The 22,723-nt window shown below is 47.7% G+C and overlaps 2 protein-coding genes across 26 annotated transcripts in view; one reads left to right on the plus strand and one right to left on the minus strand.

Annotated features, from left to right (window-relative positions):
- Grk4 (G protein-coupled receptor kinase 4) overlaps positions 1-987 on the minus strand; it is a 75,043-nt gene extending 74,056 nt beyond the window's left edge. For 21 of the 25 annotated variants that reach the window (XR_015636797.1, XR_015636796.1, XR_015636795.1 and 18 more), the window contains exon 1: positions 376-987. Coding sequence is in view for 13 of the 25 variants with exons in the window: in XM_087584186.1 (XP_087440312.1) it covers positions 376-427 (52 nt within the window). In the remaining 12 variants the exon portion in view is untranslated. 25 annotated transcript variants of the gene reach the window in all.
- A 247-nt stretch (positions 988-1,234) lies between these two features.
- Nop14 (NOP14 nucleolar protein) lies at positions 1,235-22,371 on the plus strand. The gene is given in 18 exon segments (NM_001394594.1): positions 1,235-1,531; positions 3,124-3,258; positions 3,761-3,902; positions 6,913-7,046; positions 7,467-7,601; positions 8,928-9,050; positions 9,462-9,593; positions 11,028-11,331; positions 12,186-12,316; positions 13,186-13,271; positions 14,358-14,493; positions 16,457-16,558; positions 17,181-17,334; positions 19,409-19,568; positions 19,875-20,019; positions 21,621-21,739; positions 21,855-22,010; positions 22,255-22,371. Coding segments are annotated over 18 exon segments (2,589 nt in total). The 5' UTR covers positions 1,235-1,336; the 3' UTR covers positions 22,355-22,371.
- The last annotated feature ends 352 nt before the right edge of the window (positions 22,372-22,723 follow it).

The following is a 22,723-nucleotide window of genomic DNA, read 5'->3' on the forward strand; positions in this document are numbered from 1 at the left end:
AAGGTGAACACACTGAAGCTTCGTAATAGCATCTACTTCCCAGGCACTTTTGCCCGGGTAATCAAGAAACCCTAGAAAGTGTGCAATGCATACCTTTCCATACTCTGTCTTTCAGATTAGCAGCGCTGAGAATGGAATGGAACTTAAGCCCCTAGTGCTGATTGAGTAGCCTAGCGCTACTGTTTAAAAACACAACAAAAGTTAGCCCAGAATCATTTGTTGACACCAGCAAGCAGCAAATCCAACTCAGAATTTGTTCTAGTAGGATCAAAACTCCCTTATGTAAAGGTTCCACAGAGATCAGGATTCTCACAAAGACTGGAGCTCCTAGGAGGCGCTACCTGCGGGGAGACCAGGAGCCTGGGGTGCACCCACCTTGACGAGCCTTCAGCAACAAAGTGTTGGCCATGAAGTTCTCCAGTTCCATGATCCCCCGCCTGCGCCGTCGATGCCGCGGTTTCCGGCGTCGAACTTTTCTGGGTCCAGGCAATTGAGGCAGGGAAGGCTGCCGGGGAGGAGATCCTAACGCCACTGGTGCACCCTCCGGGCATCCCTTGTCCTTTGAGCTACAGGGCTTCGGGATGCTTGACCGCCTCTGTCGCCTCCTCCTCCGCCTCCTCTGGCGTCGCCACCACTCCCACCAAGAGCGCCGTCGTCGCCGTCGCCGTCGCCGTCGCCGCCGGCGCTTAGTTAGGACAAGGGGAGGCTCGAAACGGACTCCAGTCCTGTTGTTGTCCGGGCGAGGGGCCTCCGCTATCGGCGCCGACCCGCGGTAGGTCGAAACCCTCCCAGCATCATCGCCCAGGCCCAGGGCGCGTAACTCTCACTTTCCTCAGTGCTGGGTCCTGGGCGGCACTCAACCTTCGCCGCGCCCTACCCCACCAAGGAGCTTACTAAATCGAGAGCCGTCTCCGGCGGCGACGGCTACAGCAGCCGCCGCCGCCGCGGCCGCCAGTTAACTCACAAGACAGCTGGGCCCCGGGTAACGGTTTTCCTCCAGAGGGAGCCCGAGAGCTCCCCTCGGGGCGGCTTCTGAGGAGACTGTGGCAGCTCTCGGGACACTACAGATCCCATGAGGCCCAGCGCCAGGAAGTCAAGGAAGTGTGGCCTTCTGGGAGTTATAGTCTATTTTTCCAGTAAACTAGAGTGAGCGCCTGTTTAGTGTCATCCAGAACGCCTGTATTTCTCGCGAAGTACGGGAAGCTGACGCACTCAACGCGAGACGAAGCTGGGCGTGGCTTTGCATCTGCATCTTGTGCACGAGTTTCTTGAGCTGCTTGGTCTGTAAGCCCAGTCTTCCAAGCCCAGTCTTCCAAAGTGTAGCAGAGTGAATGTCATGGGGAAAGCGAAGCGGACTGGGGCGAGGAGGCAGGTCCACAAAGCGCCGGCAGGGGCGTTCGGAGGCCCGGCGAAGACTAACCCAAATCCATTTGAAGTGAAAGTCAACCGGCAGAAGTTCCAGATCCTTGGCAGGAAGACACGCCACGATGTGGGCCTGCCCGGGGTGTCCCGCGCTCGGGCCATCAAGAAGGTAAGGGGGCAGGCACTACCATGATCTGTATACTATGCCCAATGGCTAGCTGCGTAATTCGTTGTGCATACATCCTGGAGATTGTCTAAGTTAAGATTAATATTGCTGTGATGAAACACCATGACCAAAGCGACTTGGGGAGAAAACGATTTATTTGGCTTACACTTCTATGTTCCCATCGTTGAGGAAATTAAAGGCAGGAGCTCAAATAGGGCAGGAACCTAGAGGCAGAAGCCGATGCAGAAGTCATGGAGGGGTGCTGCTTACTGTCTTCTTTCCATGGCTTGCTCAGCCTGCTTTCTTAAAGCACCTAGGTCCGCCAGCACATGAGTGGCCCCACAATGTCTGGGCCCTCTCCTGTCAATCACTAGTTAGGAAACTGCTCTTGAGGCCTGTTTGCAGCCGGTCTTGTGGAGGTGTTTTTTCCAATTGAAATTCCCATCTTTCTGATAACTATACTTTGTGTCAAGTTTGCCTTAAACTAGCCAGCAAAAAGATCAGAACTGAGGCAAAACACTGCCTCTTCTTTGCTTGATAATCAAATACCCTTCCTCTGGAAACTCTTCCTCCTTGGGATCTTACAGGTATACATTCTTCTTGACTCCTCTTTGATTACCTTGGGGCCTAAGGCTTAGCCAGAGTCCATCACTTCTGAGCTCTGAGCTGTCCTGTACCACTGTTCTGTATGCTTTGACCACACTCGACCCATGGATAGGGTTCACAGAGCATGATCTTAAAGTGTTTGAAAATGTCCTTCCTCCGAATTTCATGTGCTTGTCCCCTGGGAAGTAACTGGAATAGTACCTTTTGGGAATAACCTCATAGCCTCTATCCTTGTTCTTCTGTCCCCAACTCAGGAGTACACTGTACCTTCCTTTCAAATTCTATCTGTAACTGCTGATGTTCGTCTGACTTTTAAAAAGAAGTTTGTGAGCACCCTTTGTGTTGCATGGCTTTAATCTCTGGGGAAGCCGAGAAAGGTGGAGCTCTGAGTTTAAGGGCTACATAGTGAGACTCAAAAACTTCCGGTTGAGTCTCAATAAATAAATAAAATAAATGAGTAAGCAAAAGGCAGTTCATGGTTACTTCGAGAAAATTGACAGGATGGACTTATTGGTAATATTTGTAAAGGAGATAAGTAAGACTTGGCCTTTCTCTTCACAGCTACTAATCTGTACTTTGTTACAAAGGATCCAGTTTGTGTGAGATCTTTAAGTTGAAGGAAATATCTTTTGAATTGGGTAAAATATCCATACTGCAAGGAGCTAACACTGTACTCTACGTGGTCCAATGTGTGCATTATAGAAAATACAAATGACTGACTAATAATTCACCAGTGTGTAGTATAGGCCAAGGATAGCAGAGTGGACATTTGGGAATAGAAGAATGTGACATCTAAAAGAGCCCCATCTGCCATTTCTAGTTAAGCCTTGAGTTTCATGCAGTATACCCTGCCACTTGTAATGTTTATGAGCACTAAATAAAGTGGCAAACTATGTTCTTCTCAACTCCACAACCTCTTTTGGTGGCCTCTTCAGTGAAGAGTACAGAGAATTCGTGTGAGAATTATTGGTGTATGATCTGTTTTCCAGAGAACCCAGACTTTACTTAAGGAGTACAAAGAAAGGAACAAGTCCAATGTCTTCACAGATAAACGCTTTGGGGAGTATAATAGTAACATAAGTCCGGAGGAAAAAATGATGAAGAGATTTGCTCTGGAGCAACAGGTATGGAAAAAAATGAGAGGGAAGTCTTTGCTATAAACTTTACACAGGCAGCCCAGGGGAAAGGTGCTTCTTCTTGTTCACCTATACCTCTGAGTTGTTTGCCATGCACAGAGGATATGTCTCAAGTGGTGTCTCTCATTTGGGTAGACAAAGAGGAAGGTACTTTCGAGACACACTAGCTAATAGTAGATAGATACGAGAGCAAATAGCAAGTGGTGGCTGGCGCTGGAGTCGTTTAAGGGTCTGCCTTCAGCTTTGTTGGGTGGAGAACAAGTGAGTGGAGAGCCATTGCCAACGGGGAAGACGGAACAGGAGCTTGGCTTAGCTTAGTTGTCTTATGTAAGAATTTTTCTCTACAAGCTCTGCGTATATTTCGATCATCTTTCAGATGGTCCAGAATACTTTTCAGACTGATTATGCTTCACATATAGTAGAAAATAACTAATTTTCTAGGAACTAAACATAATAATTTAAGTAACTGACTGTAAACCTTTTTGTCAAGCGATATCATGAGAAAAAGAACATCTACAACCTAAATGAGGATGAAGAATTGACTCATTACGGCCAGTCCTTGGCTGACATTGAAAAGCACAATGACATCGTGGATAGTGACAGTGACACCGAAGACCGGGGGGCACTGTCTGGTAGGTGGGGGTGCTGCCACAGAAGCCTGGCAGCTTGGAACAAGGGACAGTGTGTTTCTTGTTGGACTTTCTCCTGAAAATGATATTTTAACCTCTTGATGAACTGCACGGGTCAGGGTATTTTGCTTTTGTTCTTTGTTTTGTCTGTTTGTTTGAGAACTTTAAGTTGGCATGTGTGATCGATGCCTTTGTGGGCTGGGAAAGCACTGTTACTACCATCGTCTCAATTAACTCTCACGGTAGCCAAGCTCACCTCTAAGCACAGAGAAATAGAGTTTTAGAAATAGAGTTAGAGCTTCGCAAGAATCCCCCTCATTGATTTAGCAAGAGCTCTTCTGCATTACCAAGCTCCCTAAATGTTCATAAATCCTGACCTAATGGACGTAGCCATGGCATCCGTGTTGGACTGTTAGGTCAGCTTTGTGCAAGAACTGATATTTAGCCTATGCCTGTAGGTAACGGCATGAAGCAGAGCGAGCATTGACCTTACTTAACATTATCATATGACTGTATCAATAGACCAAATCTACAAGGACATTCAGAAATCATCATTCATTCATTAATAGTATGTGGATTGATGTCTATATGCAGGTCAGGGCAGGCACAAGATAACGCAGGGCCTGTGATTGGGTGGTAAAAAAATAAAAAAAAAAAAAAAGGCGGGAGCAGAGGTTTTATAAGGCAGGAGAGATGAGAAGATAGGGAAGAACCATGATGGAGGCAGAGAAGGACGACCCAGATCCGTGTGACCTTAAAGGCCCCAGGTAGCTATGATTATGTCATAAGGAATGGAATTTTATAGGATAGTTTGTCTTATCTAACTGGGCAATTTATATCAATATCAATTGGTTCTGAGTTTATTGTGTGGACATTTGTGGAGTGAGAATTTACTGATAGAGATCCGATTGATAAATTACAACCTTCTAGAGTTTTGATTGTAACAAATTCCTGGGAGTTGTGACTATAACCACAGTGGGTGGATGGCCGAATGGGCTGACGTGGCCGCACCCGAGCCAGGGGAACTAGAAGGGCGGTCGCTTCTGAGGCTAGCCATGGTGTCAAGATTAGGTGGAGACATTTTTTGCTGATTGGGATGAAAATACCCCTCAGATGCCATGTGCCCCTATGGTGCCAGCAATAGCGTGGATTGGTGTCTTGATTTTTATCTATATGTTTATGTTTATATGATAGTTTATATGACAAGCAACATTCTTAGTTCTGTGGAAATGTGAGAGAACAAACACTAAAAGCTTGACATTGGCATTTCCTGTTAGGTGGCAGACTCAGATGGTAAACAGTTAATCATTAAATTGCTTTGTCTGTGAGAGGGGAAAGTGCTATGCACTGGGTGGTATGTCCCAGGAGAGGGCTGGCAATGCCATCAAGTAGACACTGCCAGGCTCACCGAGAAGGCATTTGTACAAAGACTATCACCTCATGAGCCAGGAGGCTTCCCATGGGAGAAAGTGAATGTGGAAGGCCTGACGTGGGAACTGCTGGAAGGCTGGAGGCTCAGCAGTGGGATGAGAGAGTGGTAGACAAGCAGAGCCGTGTGGGCTCTGTCTATATTTGGCAAGGGGAACCCCTGAGCCGTTTACGTCAACGACAGTCCATCTCCCGACGGGACATCCTGACAGGATATACTAGTAATTTGGATATGAGTGAGGGAGGAAGGGGAATGGGATGACTGTAAAGGTCTTGGCCTAATCCACTGAGAAGATGAGATTGCCGTTCGCTGGAATGGGGGGAACTTTTACATAGGAGTCTTCCGGAGAGACATCCATGGTCAGCTGGAGAGATGGGAACCAGAGGCTACCAAAAAAGCAAGAACAGGAAAAACAGCCTGGGTTGGGAGGTGGTCAGTGAGCGCGTGCAAGCATGAGCATCCTCAGCACGCCGTGGGGCCAGCAGGGCAGCTGAGGGAGAAAGAGGGGCTCCTCAAGCCTGGTGATGTGAGATCAGACAAGTCCCCAGAGATCTCCTCTGACCTCCACATGTGTGCTGCAACATGTCCCCCACTCCAGTCATACACACATTAATAATTACAATTTTTAAAAAACAACACAGAAAAATATGGGCATGGCACTGTGGGGACAGAGACAGGAGGATCCCTGGGGCTGGTAGGTGGGTGGCTTGAGTTCAGATTCTGTGAGGGAGCCTGTGCTAAGGCAGTAGGAAGAGCACAGTAGACAAGGACACCCAGCATCCGCTGGTCTCCATACAAACACATAATCCAAACAGAAAGAAGGGCTGACGCCTGAAGAGTCAGAGAAGGCAAAGTGAGACTCTGTTGAGGACGCCCTGGGCATGTTGGCTGAAGCCAAGTAGAGCACTTTCTGTAGAGAGTGGGGGTGTATCAAGCTTACTGGTGTGGAGAAAGACTAGGAGCTGGCTCGTGTCAGTGAGACTCCGCAGGGGAATCAGGGCAATGCCAGAACAGGGGGCCTGAAGATGAAGCAGACGGCGCTGGAAGCTTTACTGTGGGATGAAGTTGAGTTTTGTCTTAACATGGAAGCAATAAAGACATGATGTAATAAAGTTAGAGAAGTGGCTGGAGAGATGGCTCAGCGGTTAAGAGCACTGACTGTTCTTCCAGAGGTCCTGAGTTCAAATCCCAGCAACCACATGGTGGCTCACAACCATCTGTAATGAGACCCAGTGCCCTCTTCTGGTGTCTGAAGACAGCTACAGTGTAACATAGATAAAATAAATAAATAAATCTTAAAATAAATAAAGTCAGAGAAACTGTGGAGGGGGGTGCTTATGCCATTGCTTGAGAACCTGAGTTTGACCCCCAGAACCTACATGAAGGTAGAATGAGAGAACTGACACTCCACAGTTGTCCCCTGACATCTACTTGATTGCCATGGCACTCCATACCCACAATCACATCATGTATAAAATGAAGATTTTTAAAACTGCTCTTAGAGAACAATTGACAAGAGTTCTACCCAAAAGTGGCTGCAGTTATAGCCTGGGTCTCATAATATCTTTTTCTGTCTGTTTCCAGCTGAACTGACTGCTTCCCACTTTGGTGGTGGGGTCCACAAGAATTCCTCTCAGAAGGAAGGAGAGGATGGAGACAAGCCAAAGACACGGAAAGAGCTGATTGAAGAGCTCATTGCAAAGTCAAAGCAAGAGAAGGTGGGCTGCTTAACATTCTTAATGCAGACAGCGCCGAGATGTGTCAGACTTTCTTCCCACGGTCATTTATCAGCTGTATTTAATTTCTATCTGAACTTGATATAGGACCATTCATCTTGAAAAGGAATATTCTACGTCTCCATTAAGCTTACCCCTCATGCTTTTGTTGGCTTTAGTATTTATAAAACAGTATAGCTTATTAAACTTGCAGCGTACTGCTCAGAGTTTGCATATGTAGTAGCAGGAAGGTATTTCTGTCTGACTCAGGGCTTTACACTTGCTTCTGGTCCTTTATTTCATGTCAACAAGTTTCATATTAAGTGGGTCATTGTGTGTGTTCTTAGCCTTGATTCCAGGCCACTCATGAAAGTCTAATATAATGGTGTGTGATGTGTGTTTGCTGGATTTTTTTTCCCCCAGAGGGAAAGACAGGCTCAACGAGAAGATGCCCTTGAGCTCACAGAGAAGCTAGACCAAGACTGGAAAGAAATCCAGATTCTCCTGTCACGCAAATCTAAGAAGTCAGAAAACAAAGAGAAAAAGGAAAAACCCCAGGTGGGTAGCACCCTTCACTTCACAAAAAGCAACGGTGACCTTAATATCTGTTGGCTTTTGACATTTTAACATCTTTGGCTCTTAACTGTGTGTGTGCAGACTTGGGTCCACCGAGCCATTTTACTGGCCTTATAAATGCTTCCTCTTTGTTTTGTTTTGTTTTGTTTTCTCTCCATGTAGCCTTGGCTGGCCTAGAACCCTGTGTAGATCAGGCCTGCCTCATATTCAAGAAGTCTGCCTACTTCTTCCTTCTACTGGGATCCAAGGACTGTGGTGCTGTGCTCAACTCTCAGTTAGTTTATCTCGGTGTTTCTCAGGGGAGAAGTACTTTGGGGTAGAACATGGGAAAGTTGTCCTTTTATTCACGTGTGGTGTGTTGAATGCTTGGTTTCTTTGCCTCTTGACAGTGATGCTTCCTGCATTTCTCCCAGACTGTTAAATGGTACATTTGTCTAGGAGCAAGGTTCTACTAAAGAAATGGGCTTTTACCAGATTGTACTGCAGCGTGGCCACGTATGTGTCTTCCTGAGTCAGCCGTGTCATTGCTGGGCCTCACGTGGTTTCCCAGGTTTTAAGCGTGGTACTCAGATGATGAGCGATGTTTATTTTTGTTACAGCAGATATATTTGTTAGTTTGGGTGAGGTTTGCTTTGCTCCTTTTTTTTTTTTTTTTTTTGGAGATAGGTTTCACCGAGAGGAACCTTTATCTGCTATCACCTCCCAAATGCTGGGGTCCCAAGCATTATTGTGCCCAGCAGTGACATGATTTAAGAATAGTTTTTACCTCCCAAGTGCTGGGATTAAAGATGTATGCCACCACAACTTGAAGCCAGTCTGCTCTATAGATTGAGTTCCAGGGCAGCTAGGTTCACAGCAAAACTGTGGCTTGAAAATAATACATAATAATATAAATATATATTTTATATAGTATATGAGTATATGAAATAACTTTTTATGAGCAGAAATGCCCATGTAGCCCACATGTCTACCTGCTTTTCAGTTTAGAAGCCATTAAAACAGCTTGCTTTTAGTTACGTATTTATCAGGGTGGGGAATGATATGCACGTGTGTGTGGGCACTTGTGGAGGCCAGGGCTGGGCAGCATCTTCTGGACCTGGAGCTGTGGAACATAGGATAGGAGCCAGGAACCCTGGTGCTCTGCAAGAGCAGCAAGTCCTCTTAATCGCTGAGCCGTCTCCCTGGCCCCAGGAACAGTTGTCTGTGTAGAAGAGAAGACTTAGGCATGGTTGGTCCCCTTCCTTATGTCATTTAGCGGAATGTTCTTTACTTTTGTAAACATCTGAAAACATCTCATTTTTCCCTTAGCCCGATGCTTATGACATGATGGTCCGTGAGCTTGGCTTTGAAATGAAGGCGCAGCCCTCCAACAGGATGAAGACGGAAGAGGAACTGGCAAAGGAGGAGCAAGAGAAGCTCAGGAAATTGGAGGTACGTACGGTGACTTGTCACTGAGTGGACGCCGGCCCCTCACTGGAGGCTGCGGGCATCAGACTCGTTTATACGCTTTTCTGCTCCATCTTCGCAGATGGATTGGGCCGGGTTTAAATTTTACTTTGGTACAGACATAAATGTTTTTTCTTTTTTCATTTGTAAGATGATCATATGAAGTAAAATACAGACAGTGTGTGGGGCCTTTCTTTGTACGCCTCCCACAAACAACCGCTGGGACTGGAGTGAGCGCGTCACCGTCTAAACCGTTGCCTGTGCCTTCAGGGCCTCAGTTTATTGAGTTTAAACAGATACTGCGCAGCTGCTGCCGCCGCAGGCCTCTTCCACAGCTCGGTGTTTGTGGAGGACTGACGGACACAGCCTGTGGCTTCTCTTTCCTTACTGCCTTAGGCCGAAAGACTCCGAAGAATGCTTGGAAAAGACGAACATGAAAATAAAAAGAAACCAAAACATACGTCGGCAGATGACTTAAATGATGGCTTTATACTAGATAAAGACGATAGGCGTTTGCTTTCTTACAAGGTAAGATGTGCGCCGCCCCCTTCGAAATCACATTTCCTAGTATTCACTGAGGGGCCCACTATGGCTGGAGTATTAAAACCTTAGAAACAGTTCCTGTCACATCTCATTGTGTATTTGCAGCCTGGCAGGTGTCAGGCTTTAAAGAGAAGATGTCCTTCCATCTAGAGAAGGAGCTGGAGCAGAACCCCACAGCCTAGGCTTTCTTTACCTCAGTTGCTGACTTCTCCCATCCCCGATGTATTCTTTAAACCAATGATGATCTTTCGGTTTGTATACTGCTGACAGCGCTAACTCATGGTTAATCATTGTTACTGGGTTTGAATTGGAGGGGCAGAGGATAGGCTCTTGCTGTGTAGCCCAAGCGAGGCTGGAACTCACTATCCTGCCTTCTGAGTTCTGGGACGAGAGGGATGTGCCACCATGAGTACTGTTGTATGGTGCTGGGGGCTGAGCCAGGGCCTCATTTGTGAGGGATGCAGTCTGTGCCACTAGGTATATCCTTGGTACTGGTGTGGTTTCTGGTCTAGAACATTTATAAAATACCAGTGATTTTAGACTGTATTGGCCAGAGTTCGGGGAAGGAAAATAAGCAGGCCTACTGTTTTGAAAGAGTCTGGTAGATAAAACTCGGTGTTAAAAGTGCCAAAAACCTGGGGGTGGGGGTGGCGATGGGGGTGCACACCTTTAGTCATAGCACTTGGAAGGCAGAGGCAGGTGGATCTCTGTGAGTTTGAGGCCAGTCTGGTCTACAGACCTGGTTCCAGGACAGCCAGGGCTATACACAGAAATCCTGTCTCAAACAAAACAAAACAAAATAAAAATACCAAAAAAGCCACTTTCATGAGTAGGTCCAGCCCCAAGGCACTGTCGTCTTCTCTGTTCCCTAGGCCCCAAGCCCTCACAACCACTAGATACCATCAGCATTTGACATTTATAAGCTCTCTGGCAAAACCCAAATTTTCTCCAGCATCCCAGCTCGGGGTTCTCTGGGAGGCTGCAAAAGCCTCTACTAGAAGTTTAAGGGATGGGTGCCACCTTTTGCTGAGCCCTGGCAAATCCGTGCAAGAGAAAGTGACCAGGTCCAGGGGAGAGAGAAGGCCCAGGCATGTGTGTTCCTTAATAATCCCCATAAAAGGGGACTAAACTGACTCCTCCTGAGAGCAGGCCTTCCTGACTTAAAGACCTTCCTCTAGGCCTCATCTCTCAGTGCCCCCCACAGCCCCCAGCTCCACAGAGGACTAAGCTTCAAATGCATGAACACTCAAGGAACTAACCAAAGCACTACGGGAAAGCTTCAGTTCCTATGGTGTAGGGTACCTCAGAGAAGAGGACAAGGCAGCCCAAGCAGATGAGAAAAAAATGATACCCATTGCCATGGTGTTCTGGTATTGCTGTAGAAGGTTCCAACCGTGGTCACCATGGTCTTTTTTCTAGGATGGTAAAATGAACATCGAGGATGCCCAGGAAGAGCAAAGCAAGGGAGCAGATGGCCAAGAGAATGACCAGAAAGAGGAAGAAGATGAGAGTGAGGAAGAGGGTGAAGATGGTGAGAGCTGTGAGGACCCAGACGAGAGCGATGGCCCAGACAGCCACTCAGACCTAGAATCCAGTGCAGAGACCGAGGAGGAAGACGAGACACCGAAGAAAGAGCAGCGTCAGACTCCGGGGGGGAAGTCGCCGAAGGAGGCTCAGAAGGCTCAGAAGGCTGCTGCGGCTGAGCTGCCCTATGTCTTCGCAGGTGAACACAGTTTCCTATTTCCAGGCTGGGATTTAGTCCCCAGCCTTGCCGGGCTTTGTTGTTTTCTAAATAGTGGCTACAGTATGTACTTGCGAGTATCCCTCCCTGGAGATGCAATTGCGAATGCACGGTCACGTTCCCGCTCGTGATGTCTGTGCTGTGTGGCCAGTTGTCATTCCTGGTATCTGTGGGTCTGCATATTAGCATGACTTTCACATCGGCTACCTGGCCACAGAGAGTCCTGTCTGCAGACGTGAAGCAGGCACCTTTCTGCAGCAGGACGTAGATTAGATTCCTGGGCCATTCGTACAAAGGCTTTGCACTCCAGCCACAACAAATACCTTTTATCAAATGTAGTATTCTTTGATCTGAAACAGAAAATCTCTCCAGTTATAGCGAGCAGCCCTGACTTGTTCTGTGGCTGAAGGTTAGTTCCAGAAAAGATAGCTAATGAGTGAAGCTGGCTTCCGTGTAGGAGACTTGATGTATGAGTCGCAGGAAATGGATTTGCTTCACGCACGTGCTCCACTCCTGTCTGACATCTATGCTGAGACCAGCACTGCCCCAGAGATAACTCATGGTTTGTGGGTCTTCAGGCAAATGACCACTTGATGAAATCCATGGGTCAGACTGCTTTGGGGCTGTCCTCAGGCCCAGGATCTGAGTACAGTCATTTAAGTAACGTCAGGCTCCCTGGATAAGAGTAGACATAGAGGCTAAATAAACACCTTCGATAGCATTTAAGTTAAGTAACTTCAGAAAGTGAAGGAGCCGTGCCTACACGGTGTAAGTGGCCCTGTGGATTGTTGTCCTGTTGAAGGTTAACTGTGAAATATGTCTTGTATTTGTGATAGCTCCTGAATCCTTTGAGGAGCTGAAGTTTTTATTATCAGGAAGATCAATGGAAGAACAGCTTTTGGTGGTGGAGAGAATTCAGAAGTGCAACCATCCGAGTCTTGCAGTAGGAAACAAAGCAAAACTGGAAGTACGCTGGGATCAGTGTGTTGGGCTTTGGGGTATTAGCATGGTCTCGTTTCTGTGGATGTGAGACTTACTTGGAGGTATACAATACCGAGTGCCTTGGTGTTTGCTCAGGGCCTGCCTCCCATTGATTATCACTGTGGTGACACAGTGATGAGGAGCAGAAAGCCACACATGGCATCAAGCTCCTCAGGCTCCTCTCTGCCTCAGAGCAGCCCTGTTACCCTCCTTTCACATGTCAGGAAACTGACTCACAGCCGATCGAGTGGCCAAGACTTTGACTAAATGAGTCGCTATTGGTTCCATTCCTTAGATGATCATGTTCATATCTAGACCTTGCAAGACTATAGCTTTCTTCACTTTTTATTGTTGATCTTGTTGTTATAGTTGTCGTTTTGTTTGTGAGAAAGCATCTCACCGTATCTCTGGATGCCCTGGAACTCACTCAGGCTGGCCTCAAATGCTCAGAGATCTCCCTAGCTCTGCTTCCCGGGTGCTGGGACTATAGGCGTGCACCACCACAGCCAGCTCTGTTTTGTTTTTGAAATGGTCTCATACTTAGTGACCCAGGGAGCTTCAACCTTCTGAGTACTGAGACAATCGGCACAACCTACCACGCCTCAATTATTGTTTGGTTTTAATAAATTATACACCATCCGCCATTCCATAAAGAGCATGTCCTATCTTTAGCTGTCTTTCCTCATTTATGTCCAGCAGTTTCTAACAGTGTTTTTTCTTGTGTTTTGTTTATATTCCCCTGAATCCTTTGTCCCGGTGGGCCCTGGCCAGGGTGTAGGTGTTCTGGGAGTTGTAGGCTGTGGTTTAGCCTTTGGTATTTGGCACTGAGTGACCTCCCAATCTCTGTCCTTGCAGAAATTGTTCGGCTTCCTTTTGCAATACATAGGCGATTTGGCCACAGACAGTACACCAGACCTCAAGACCATCGATAAGTTGGTTGTGTAAGTAAAAATGTTTGCATCAAGAAGAATATGGGGCTGAGTTGGACAGTTTTTATACTATCTAATGTTGTAATACACATTTGGTGTCCTTGTGGCAGTCAGTGGCAGTGTGACCTGAGTAGGCAGGTGCCCTCAGCTATACAGTGACCACACAGCACATCCCCACTGGCTTGCAGCTTTCCCCTCTGTCATATGCTACCCATGCAGGGATGAGCTAACCTTAGATTACCAACAAGTTGACTGCAAATCAAAGCTGGTGAGCCCTTCAGTCACAGCATCCGTTCATTGGCTTGTGTTTGTTTCATTTGGCACTGAATCTTCAAGCACCCTCTGGGTGGCTTGAGAAGTATTTGGTCCTTGCCTCACTGGACCCACACAGGAGGTGCTTTGCTTGAGGCTGAGGGTGCCTTCTGGGGAACATGTCCACTTGTCTTGCCTAGGGGTGGCTATAGAAGGTTTGGTCTTAACCACAGTTGTAATCTGTGGCCCCTGTGGTGGTTTCCTGCTCCCTGTATGGTGGCTAGAAGATCAGAAGAAACAGATCTCTCTCTGTTAGGAGCTGTGTACTGGCATGTTGGATACTGGAGGGGCACTCCTGAGACACTTCTGTACTGCATAACTAGCCTGTGTGTCACTTGCGTGTACACAGTGTGAGGAGGTATAAGTTCACATGGGAAGTGCTATGGCCAACGCTTAGAATGTGTTCTCAACAGTATTGATATCATACACAGCCATGGTGCCTCACATACTCTCCTTTACCACTTAAACACTATGACTGGGGTTTTAGAAAATGGCAAAAACACATATATTATTATAAAATGCTTTTTGAAATGTCACCTGGACACCAAAACGGCCAGCATTGGTAGTAAGAAAAGTGGGCTCATAGCTCAGCAGTAGAGCACTGCCAACTGTGCATGAGATGGGGTTCAGTATCCAGCCACACAACGGAAGTGCATATCCGTCTGCAGGCTCCCTGCTCTCCCTTGCTGAGTCAGCGGCTGTCCTGGAACATCATTTTGAGATTTGTTGCTTCGGTCATTTGCTTTTCTTATCTAAAGTCATCTCAATTATGTTTTTGTTGAACAGGCACTTATATAATCTGTGCCAGATGTTTCCTGAATCTGCAAGTGATGCCATAAGATTTGTTCTCCGAGATGCCATGCACGAGATGGAAGAAATGATTGAGACCAAAGGCCGGGCAGCATTTCCAGGGTTGGATGTGGTAAGCAGAGACGGCGTTCATCAGATTTCTTTGCATCCACCAGAAACCAAGTTTATTTTGTCACACAGAATGGTCGGCATTGCATGCCATGCTCCTATCTGAGAGGTTCACCGTCCCGTAGGTGTCCAGCATGTGAGCCCATGGGTCCCATATTTCCCATGAATGCGACTGAGTGCATTTGTAGATGACAGTGTCATGTTGAAATGTGACAGCTTGAACACTCCTGCTAGACCTTCCAGAATGATCTGAGAGAACTGCAACAAGATATGAGAGGACTGTATATATGGTCTTCACTCTTTTCTTTAATCTGACTTTTTTTCTTAACTTACTCATTTTATATCCTGTTCAGTGCCTTACATAATCCCTCCCCTTCCTTCCCCCTTCCCTTCTCTGAGTGCATGGGGGCTCCCCTGGGTATCCCCCAAACCTGGCACTTCACATCTCTGCAAGGCTAGGTGCTTCCTCTCCCACTGAGGCCAGACAAGGTAGCCCAGCTAGAAGAATACACCCAGGTATAGGCAGCAGCTTTTGGGACTGCCCCTGCTCCAGTTGTTTGGGACCCACATGAAGACCAAGCTGCACATCTGCTACATATGTGTAGAGACCTAGGTCCAGCCCGTGATATATTCTTAATGATTGATGGATAGGAGAATTCTGGCATGAGTCTACACAGGGCTTTGTCAAATTATTATGAGAGAGATGGAGTTCAAGACAGACAAAACCACTGTCTGCAGACTGATTCCAGCCTGCATTCTTTTCTTTCAAATGTTAAGGAATATTTAAGTCTCTGGGATTTTAACACTGTTGTCATACTCTTGTGTTTCATCTTTGAATTAATAGGAACACTCAGAAATGGTGGCTATTTCTTTTTCTCATGTTTGTGTTGAAATGGGTCATCAGTGACTCAGAGGTACTTAAGCTTTTGTTAATATTTTTTATATGCATACTGAAAGATGGCTGGCCTGAGTCAGCTTACTAGTTAGGTGGTCTTCTTGACCCTCCCCCGCTCACTTCTTACCTGCTTGCCTATTTGAGCCAGGGCTGTTGAGTGCTGTTGTAGACATTAATTTGGGGTGGGAGGTTATTAAGTCAGTCCCAAGTCCTTTCAAGCCACATGGTCATGTGTGGATTCTTCATCCTCTCTCAGCATCTCTCTTATTGGGGGTGGGGGGTATTTATTACAGTCGTACCTGCTCAGATGCCTCGGATAAGCTAATACGAGCGTTCATGGGACGCTAACCTTCACGTGGCCCTGTTGGTGCTGAGACACAGCTGCCAGTACAGCAGTGGCTGTGTAGCTCATACTGCGGTTCCACTGCTGCTACACCAAGGAGCTGTGCTGCACAGGAAGTTTGCCAGGCCATGGAGCTAGCAAGGTTCTCTTTACCAAGAACCACAAGTTGGGGTGGAGAGGTAGTCATTCTACTGTGGTAGAGTCCCTGCCTGAGCAGAAGGAAGGAAGTTCTATTAGTGTGTGCCTGCGGGTTCTAAGTATGCTCGATCAAAGCTCTGCGTGCATTGGAGGGTTTCCTGGTGCCTTTGGCTGTTCCTGCTTTCCCATATGCTTGGAGTAGAACTACAGGGATTGGCTGCTGAGACATGGCTGTCTACCGAGTAGACACAGGATATCACTTGGTGTCCAGTGGGGCAAGCAGGTCCCTAGCTTTGTCACCCTGAAGCCCCAGTTCTTCAGGCTAAAGGTGAGGGTTGAAGACCTTTCCAAGGTCACAGGGTAGAACAGACCCATCCTTCTGACATTCCAAACGAGCCTGGCTCTGTGTGGGGAAGCATGGGAACGCTGGTGTGTCCTGGGAGGTATTGAGGGAAGCCGTGGCCTACAGGGAGTCATGAGGGCTTGTCAATGCCTGTTGTATCTCACCAGGACTTTTAACACTAATTTTGCCCTGTGACCTTTTTTAACCTCTCTTTCCCTTTAATTTGTATTGTGACACTTCTTTTCCAGCTCATTTATTTGAAAATCACTGGGCTGTTATTTCCAACCTCCGATTTCTGGCATCCAGTTGTGACACCTGCCCTGATCTGTATGAGCCAGATGCTTACCAAGGTGGGTCTCATCTTCCGGGGGTATGTGGAGTCATCCCAGTCACGGGACTACATGAAACAGGAGTGTACTTCACATCCCAAGAGCCTGTAGTCTCAGTTACAAGTGACACAAGGGTCACATGAATCCAGCAGGTCAGGCTTGAATGGGAAAGCCTGTCTCAAAGTAAAAAATAAGTGCATAGTTATTGACCGTTAAGATGTGGCATAAGATTGGTCATCTTAAAGGGCTTGTGAGAACCTGTGGGGATCAGGAGTTTCAAGGTCAGACAGCAGCCTAGTCCCGTTCCCAGAGCTCTCTGCATGAGCTATTCCAGATGGAGTAGGGTAGAGAGAGCTGGGACGGGAGGCTCGACTCAACGATGCAAAATTACATGAGGAATGTGACTCCAAAGCAAGCTTTCAGGTAGAAGTGGTCACTGAGTGCGAAGGGCTTGTGTTCAGACTGTGCTTCTCCTGTATTGGCACTGCTTACCTGCCCCATGACCGTGTAGCCTTCACAGTCAGTAAGACTCTCTCAGGGCAGGGCTTCCCGGGATGCTCAGGGTGGGTGCTAGCTGTCTGCCCAGTGTAGTATTCTAGAACATGGTTCCAGAGCAGTAACCGTCTCTGTGGGTTCCTTCTAGTGTCCAGTCACGTCCCTGCGAGATGTGGTAAAGGGCCTGTTCGTGTGCTGCTTATTCCTGGAGTATGTGTCTCTGTCTCGGAGGTTCGTCCCTGAGCTTCTAAATTTTCTTCTTGGGATTCTTTATATAGCAACTCCAAACAAGAAGAGCCAAGGTAAGTTGATTATGGAGACTTTTAAATATGCATTAGAGGTTTTGTTTTTTAAGTATTTACATGCATATTCTAGCAAGTTGAGAGAACATTGAGAAAAACTCTGCAATCCAGGAACCAACTACCTTTCTCTGAATCAGTGTGTGTGCGCGTGCGTGCACACTGCGTACCAACCTCACACTTGGGTGTTCACCTCTCCAGGGCTGAGGTAAAGTATGCAGCAGATTCAAGTGTTGGAACTTTAAGTATTGGGGACTAAATACATTATGAAAATTAATCTTCCCTTCTTTCACCCTTTTACCCCTAGGGAAGAGGGGTAATAAGGATTGAGCCCCTGACCTCCCCTCTTTTTATCAAGATGCAGTATCAGCCAGCTGTGGAGGCACACGCTTTTAGTCCCAGTCCCAGAACTTGGGAAGCAGAAGCAGGTGGATCTCTGGATCCAGGGCTAACTTTGTCTACAGAGCAAGTTCTAGGGCAGCCATGACTACACAGAGAAACCCTATTTAATAATAGCAACAACAACAACAATAATAATGTCTTTTCCTAGGCTGCTCTCAAATCCCTAGACTAAAATGATTTCCTGCCTCCCATATAGCTGAAACTACAGGTGTGCACCACCACTCCCACCTCTCTTTCTACTCTGTATGGCCAGCACTGCAGTGCAGTGCCTGTAAGTTGAGACTCTGGGAAGGGGAGCTCAGGGGAGCCATAGTACTGGAGAGTTCCGAGTCTTACCTGGTTTCTTTCCCTGGTTACTGCTTTCCGTGGCTGTGGCTGACATTTCCATCCGTGAGACTGCAGCAAGGTGCTGCTAAGACGGGTGTATAGTGTTGCCAAGTGCCCCAGCAGTCAGGTGCCCTCATCAGAAACCAGGCAGTGACTCAGTTCAGTCCTCCAGTTGCCACCATCCCTTGGATTTCCTGTCACATGATGTTCCTGCACAGAGCTCCCTTGTGGTAGTGCTCTACAAATACTGCCTGCCCCTAGGTTTCAGGCTTGGCCTAAGAACAGGCCATCCAGCATGACCCTTGTTACAGATCTCTATAGTTCCCTGGAGAGGATACTGCAATAGAATGCAGGTACTACAGTGCAGTCAAGAAGGTGGTCCCAGGCTGGAAGGATGGCTCAGTGGTTACACTGACTGTTCTTTGTGGAGTCCTAAGTTCAAATCCCAGCAACTACATGGTGGCTCTCAACCATCTGTAACGGGATCCAATGCCCTCTTCTGGTGTGTCTGAAGACAGTTATAGTATACTTACATATAATAAATAAATCTTTAAAAAAAGAAGAAGGTGGTCCCTTGGCCTAGTAGGAGATTAAAACAGCTGACCATCCACTTGCCCCTCATGCACCCAGCCACTCCCATTTAGCCTGGAGTCTGTCCCAGCATGGTCCCCCTCCATCTTTGCTGATGCCCATCTTATTTACCCTCCCAAGCCTGCTCAGACCTCTGGGGAACCCTGCCTGCCCACTCCCCTGCACTCTGGCTGCTCTTCACTCTACTTGTTTTGGGATCCGACTTTGCTTTCTCTATATCTAGTTCATTTATGTGTAAGGGTGCTGGCATGACGGGATAAGGCTGTCTTTGGTCATGTCCTAAGTGCTTAAACCATGTGTGTAACCTGAGTAAGGCCATAGGAAGTGTGTTGCTAGCAGGCTTCCAAGTTAAGTTAGGCACATTGCCTTCCCCCTCTGGAGCTTTCCCTACAGGTATCCTGTCTACTTATTTATTTACTTGTTTGTTTTGGTTTTGGTTTTGGTTTTTCAAGACACATTTTTCTCTGTGAAACCCTAGCTATCCTGAAACTCACTCTAAGCCAAGCTGGCCTCGAACTCAGAGATCTGCCTGCCTTTGCCTCCTGAGTTCTGGCATTAAAGGTGTGAACCAACACTGCCTAGCACAGGTTTCCTTTCTGTGCTTGTCTGGGTAGCTGGAATGAGTACACTGGCATCTAGCACGACCCGACAGCTTGCTTAGTGCACAGACAACTTTTAAAGGCTGAGCTACTACAGAGCAGGCCCTCTGAACCCGCCATATCTGGGTCCTTTCTGACCTGTCATGCTTGGGATTCAGGTTCCACTCTGGTGCACCCTTTCAGAGCACTTGGGAAGAACTCAGAGTTGCTCGTGGTCTCTGACAAAGCAGATGTGACCACCTGGCAGAGGGGAAGCCTCCCCTTGCACTGGGCAAATAGACAGAGCACCCTGACAGCGACTGAGGCGAATCACACCAGGTATGTGTGACACCCAGGGGTATCTGGAGTAAATGTAACATGCAGCGTTATTTTCTAAGTACACTTACTTGATTGGGAACTGAAACTGAGCCCCATTTAAAAGTGTTGTTTCATTTCTCGTGCCCTCTGCTCTGGGCAAACAGTATTTCCTAGACTACCACAGTGAGCCATTTAGCCTTTCTGCTGATTTGATTGCACTTGGATTTTCTGAGCTGTGGATGAGACTTTATTTTGCCAACGTTATTGGCTTATGACTAACGACCGAAATAGGATGGCCAAGCCTTTCATTGTCCTTTGCTCTTGTAGGCTGTCCTGCGTAGCCTCGTGTTTGAGCCTGCTGAAGCACTGTGTGCTCATGTACAGTGCTTTGCCGTCCTTCCATGCCATCGTCACACCCCATCAAGCCCTCCTGGCAGAGCACCTGGCCCGTAGCCTCCCCCAAGAGCTTCAGGTGAGGCTTACTGGTAACTAGGCACCTTGCCCTGTCCCAGACTGTTCAGTACCTGGCACGAGCTTAGTGTTTTTGTCATTGAAGTTGCAGCTTAAAAGTCATCACAGGAAGTTTCTACCAGAACCATCTAGAATCTCATAAGCACAAAATGAAATTACACTAAGAGCCTTCTTAGCCCCACTCTCGTTCCGGGCCATCCAAAGTACCTTACCTCACAGTTTCTGAGGGTGACCTCTCCCTCCTGTAAAGGGACACCCTCACTTGGTCCTTGGAGCCCCCGTGTGTCTAAACAAGGCTTTCGATGCTACAGCATGTGTGGTGGTCGGCAGCTTTTCATACCTGCACTTGCTCCCCATCCCATCTAGGTATCCCTCCTGTCCCACCTCACTGTTTTGTGCCCCTTGTTCCTGACTGGTCTCCTGTCCTCTGCCTTCAGCCATCCCCACCCCATCATCGCGTATCCACATATCAGCCCAGGTTCCTTGGAGAAAGGAATGTGTCTCCTCCGTGCCCTACCCCCAGTGGTGTCTCCATTCACAATAAAGACAGGCTCGGGCTGCAGTGCGGGCCAGAGTGGCCTTCCCTGGGCCTCACCACTGCGCTCTGGGCTTCGCACAGGCTTCCCCTTAGTTTCGGTGATGTTCACAGTTGCTCTTCCCTGGGCCCTGCCCTGAGTTTTGTGTGCGGTTTGCCCATGGTGCTGCCCTTTCCTATACACATCACACCCTCACCTCTGTGCCTCTTGAAGACAGACCTGGCTCCCCTGATTGCCGAGTCCCCTGAGTCTGGAGCAAGCCATCCCTGGACTATACTGAGTTGCTAGCACCTCCTCAGAATGCACCACTGTGGCCAGTGACTGGTTTGTCCTTCTGTTTAAAGGACCTTTGGTCTTACAGCTTTAGGCTGGCCAGTTAGGGTGATAGAGTTTCTGAGTTCTCACAGGACATTTAGATGGACCAAGACTACACAGTAGGTGCAGGCAGGCAAGAAAATTGGGTTCCTGAACACATGTGTGTGAGGGAAAGGGACAAGACCAACATTAGTGAGCTGGCTTCTACAAGCTTCTCCAGAAGCCTTCAGGGATATCGGAAGCCAAACCTTAGCTGTGTGGCGGCAGAAGTCCTGTTCTGCCGCAGCACCATGTTGCTCTGACCGCTGCCTGCACACACTGCCGTCACCTAGGCAGGGCAGGTACTCCTGTGTACGATAGTCAGAATTTGGCTGATGGTGCCTTGCCAATGTGTCCCTAGCAGAAAAGCCACACGCTACTCTCTGGATACCAGCTCTCAGATTTGCAGCTTTCTCACTGGGTAGGGGGTGGGAGCGGGGTTTATGCATTGGCATATGCATGGAGGTCAGAGTACAGTGCCTTTGAAATTTAGTTTCCAGACATTGTACTCGGGCTTGGTGGCCAGAGGCCTTATCTGCTGAACCGTCTCACTAGGCCACTTCAGTTTTTAAGGGATCCCTAATGCGTGTGTTCCCTTTATGGAGGATGGCAGCACAGCCGAGCTATACCCGACAGCCCAGTGGGTGTAGCATAGGCAGCTGCAAGTAGGGCCTCTCGGGACCTCTTAACCATGCCTTTACATGTTCCTCAGGAGCTGTCTCGAAGCATACTGTCAGAAGTGGAAAGCCAGAAGCAGCACTGCCCGCCACTGATCTGTGAGAAGAGCAAGCCAGTCCCCCTAAAGCAGTTCACCCCCCGGCTAGTCAAAGTGTGAGTGTCGGGTACCCTGAGGAGGCCAGGACTGGTGGGCTGCTTGTAGCCTGTGACGGGAGGTGCTGCCCTCAGGCAGTCCACTCACCTCTGTAGCGTTTTTGACTCTCTTTAGGCTTGAGTTTGGACGGAAACAAGGCAGCAGTAAGGAAGAACAGGAAAGGAAAAGATTAATCCACAAACACAAGCGGGAATTTAAAGGCGCTGTCCGGGAGATCCGAAAGGATAATCAGTTCCTGGCCAGGATGCAGCTCTCAGAAATCATGGAACGGTGAGGAGAACTATGTGTATGGGACTAAGGCACCACTATGGTGTGACACCACACTCACAGGCTGCTGTTTTATCTCAGTACCAGGAACCATGGTGACTGATATCTGGCAGCTTTTGCAGGACTGAGGGTTGAGCCATGCATGTATGGTTCTGAATTGTTAGTGTTCAAACAGAAGAAAAGGCAAAATACCCTGAAAACTGGTGCAAAATTAACACTTGCCTTTTTTCCTCCTTTTTCTTTTTAGGGATGCGGAAAGAAAGCGCAAAGTAAAACAGCTTTTTAATAGCCTGGCCACACAAGAAGGTGAATGGAAGGCTCTGAAGAGGAAAAAGTTTAAAAAATAAACTGTTTGTAAATGTAACCAGGATTGGTTGTGTGTTGTAATGAAGGGATCTGGAGGGGCCCCCTGCCGTGCTCAGCATCTTGGCCTTCCAATGATAGAGCGAGCTCAGAAACGTGCTCTGGATGTACTGTGAGAGTTCTGCACTGTTAGGTGATAGCCACACCACAGAATGACATTTTAGGCAGTTGTCCCATAAAACTGACAAGCTATCATAGTCTAGGTAAGTACACTATATATGTCACCTCCCTGCACACTCCTCAGGTCATTTATCACACATGACAGAACATGACTGAATCGTTATGTCCAGCTGGGTCCTTGTCACCTGCTATGGCTTCTGAGGTATGAGATCTTGTGCAAGGGTTGGTGGTGC

This window comes from Rattus norvegicus, chromosome 14 (assembly GCF_021556685.1).
Source record: "Rattus norvegicus strain SHRSP/BbbUtx chromosome 14, alternate assembly SHRSP_T2T, whole genome shotgun sequence".
Lineage (NCBI taxonomy): Eukaryota > Metazoa > Chordata > Mammalia > Rodentia > Muridae > Rattus > Rattus norvegicus.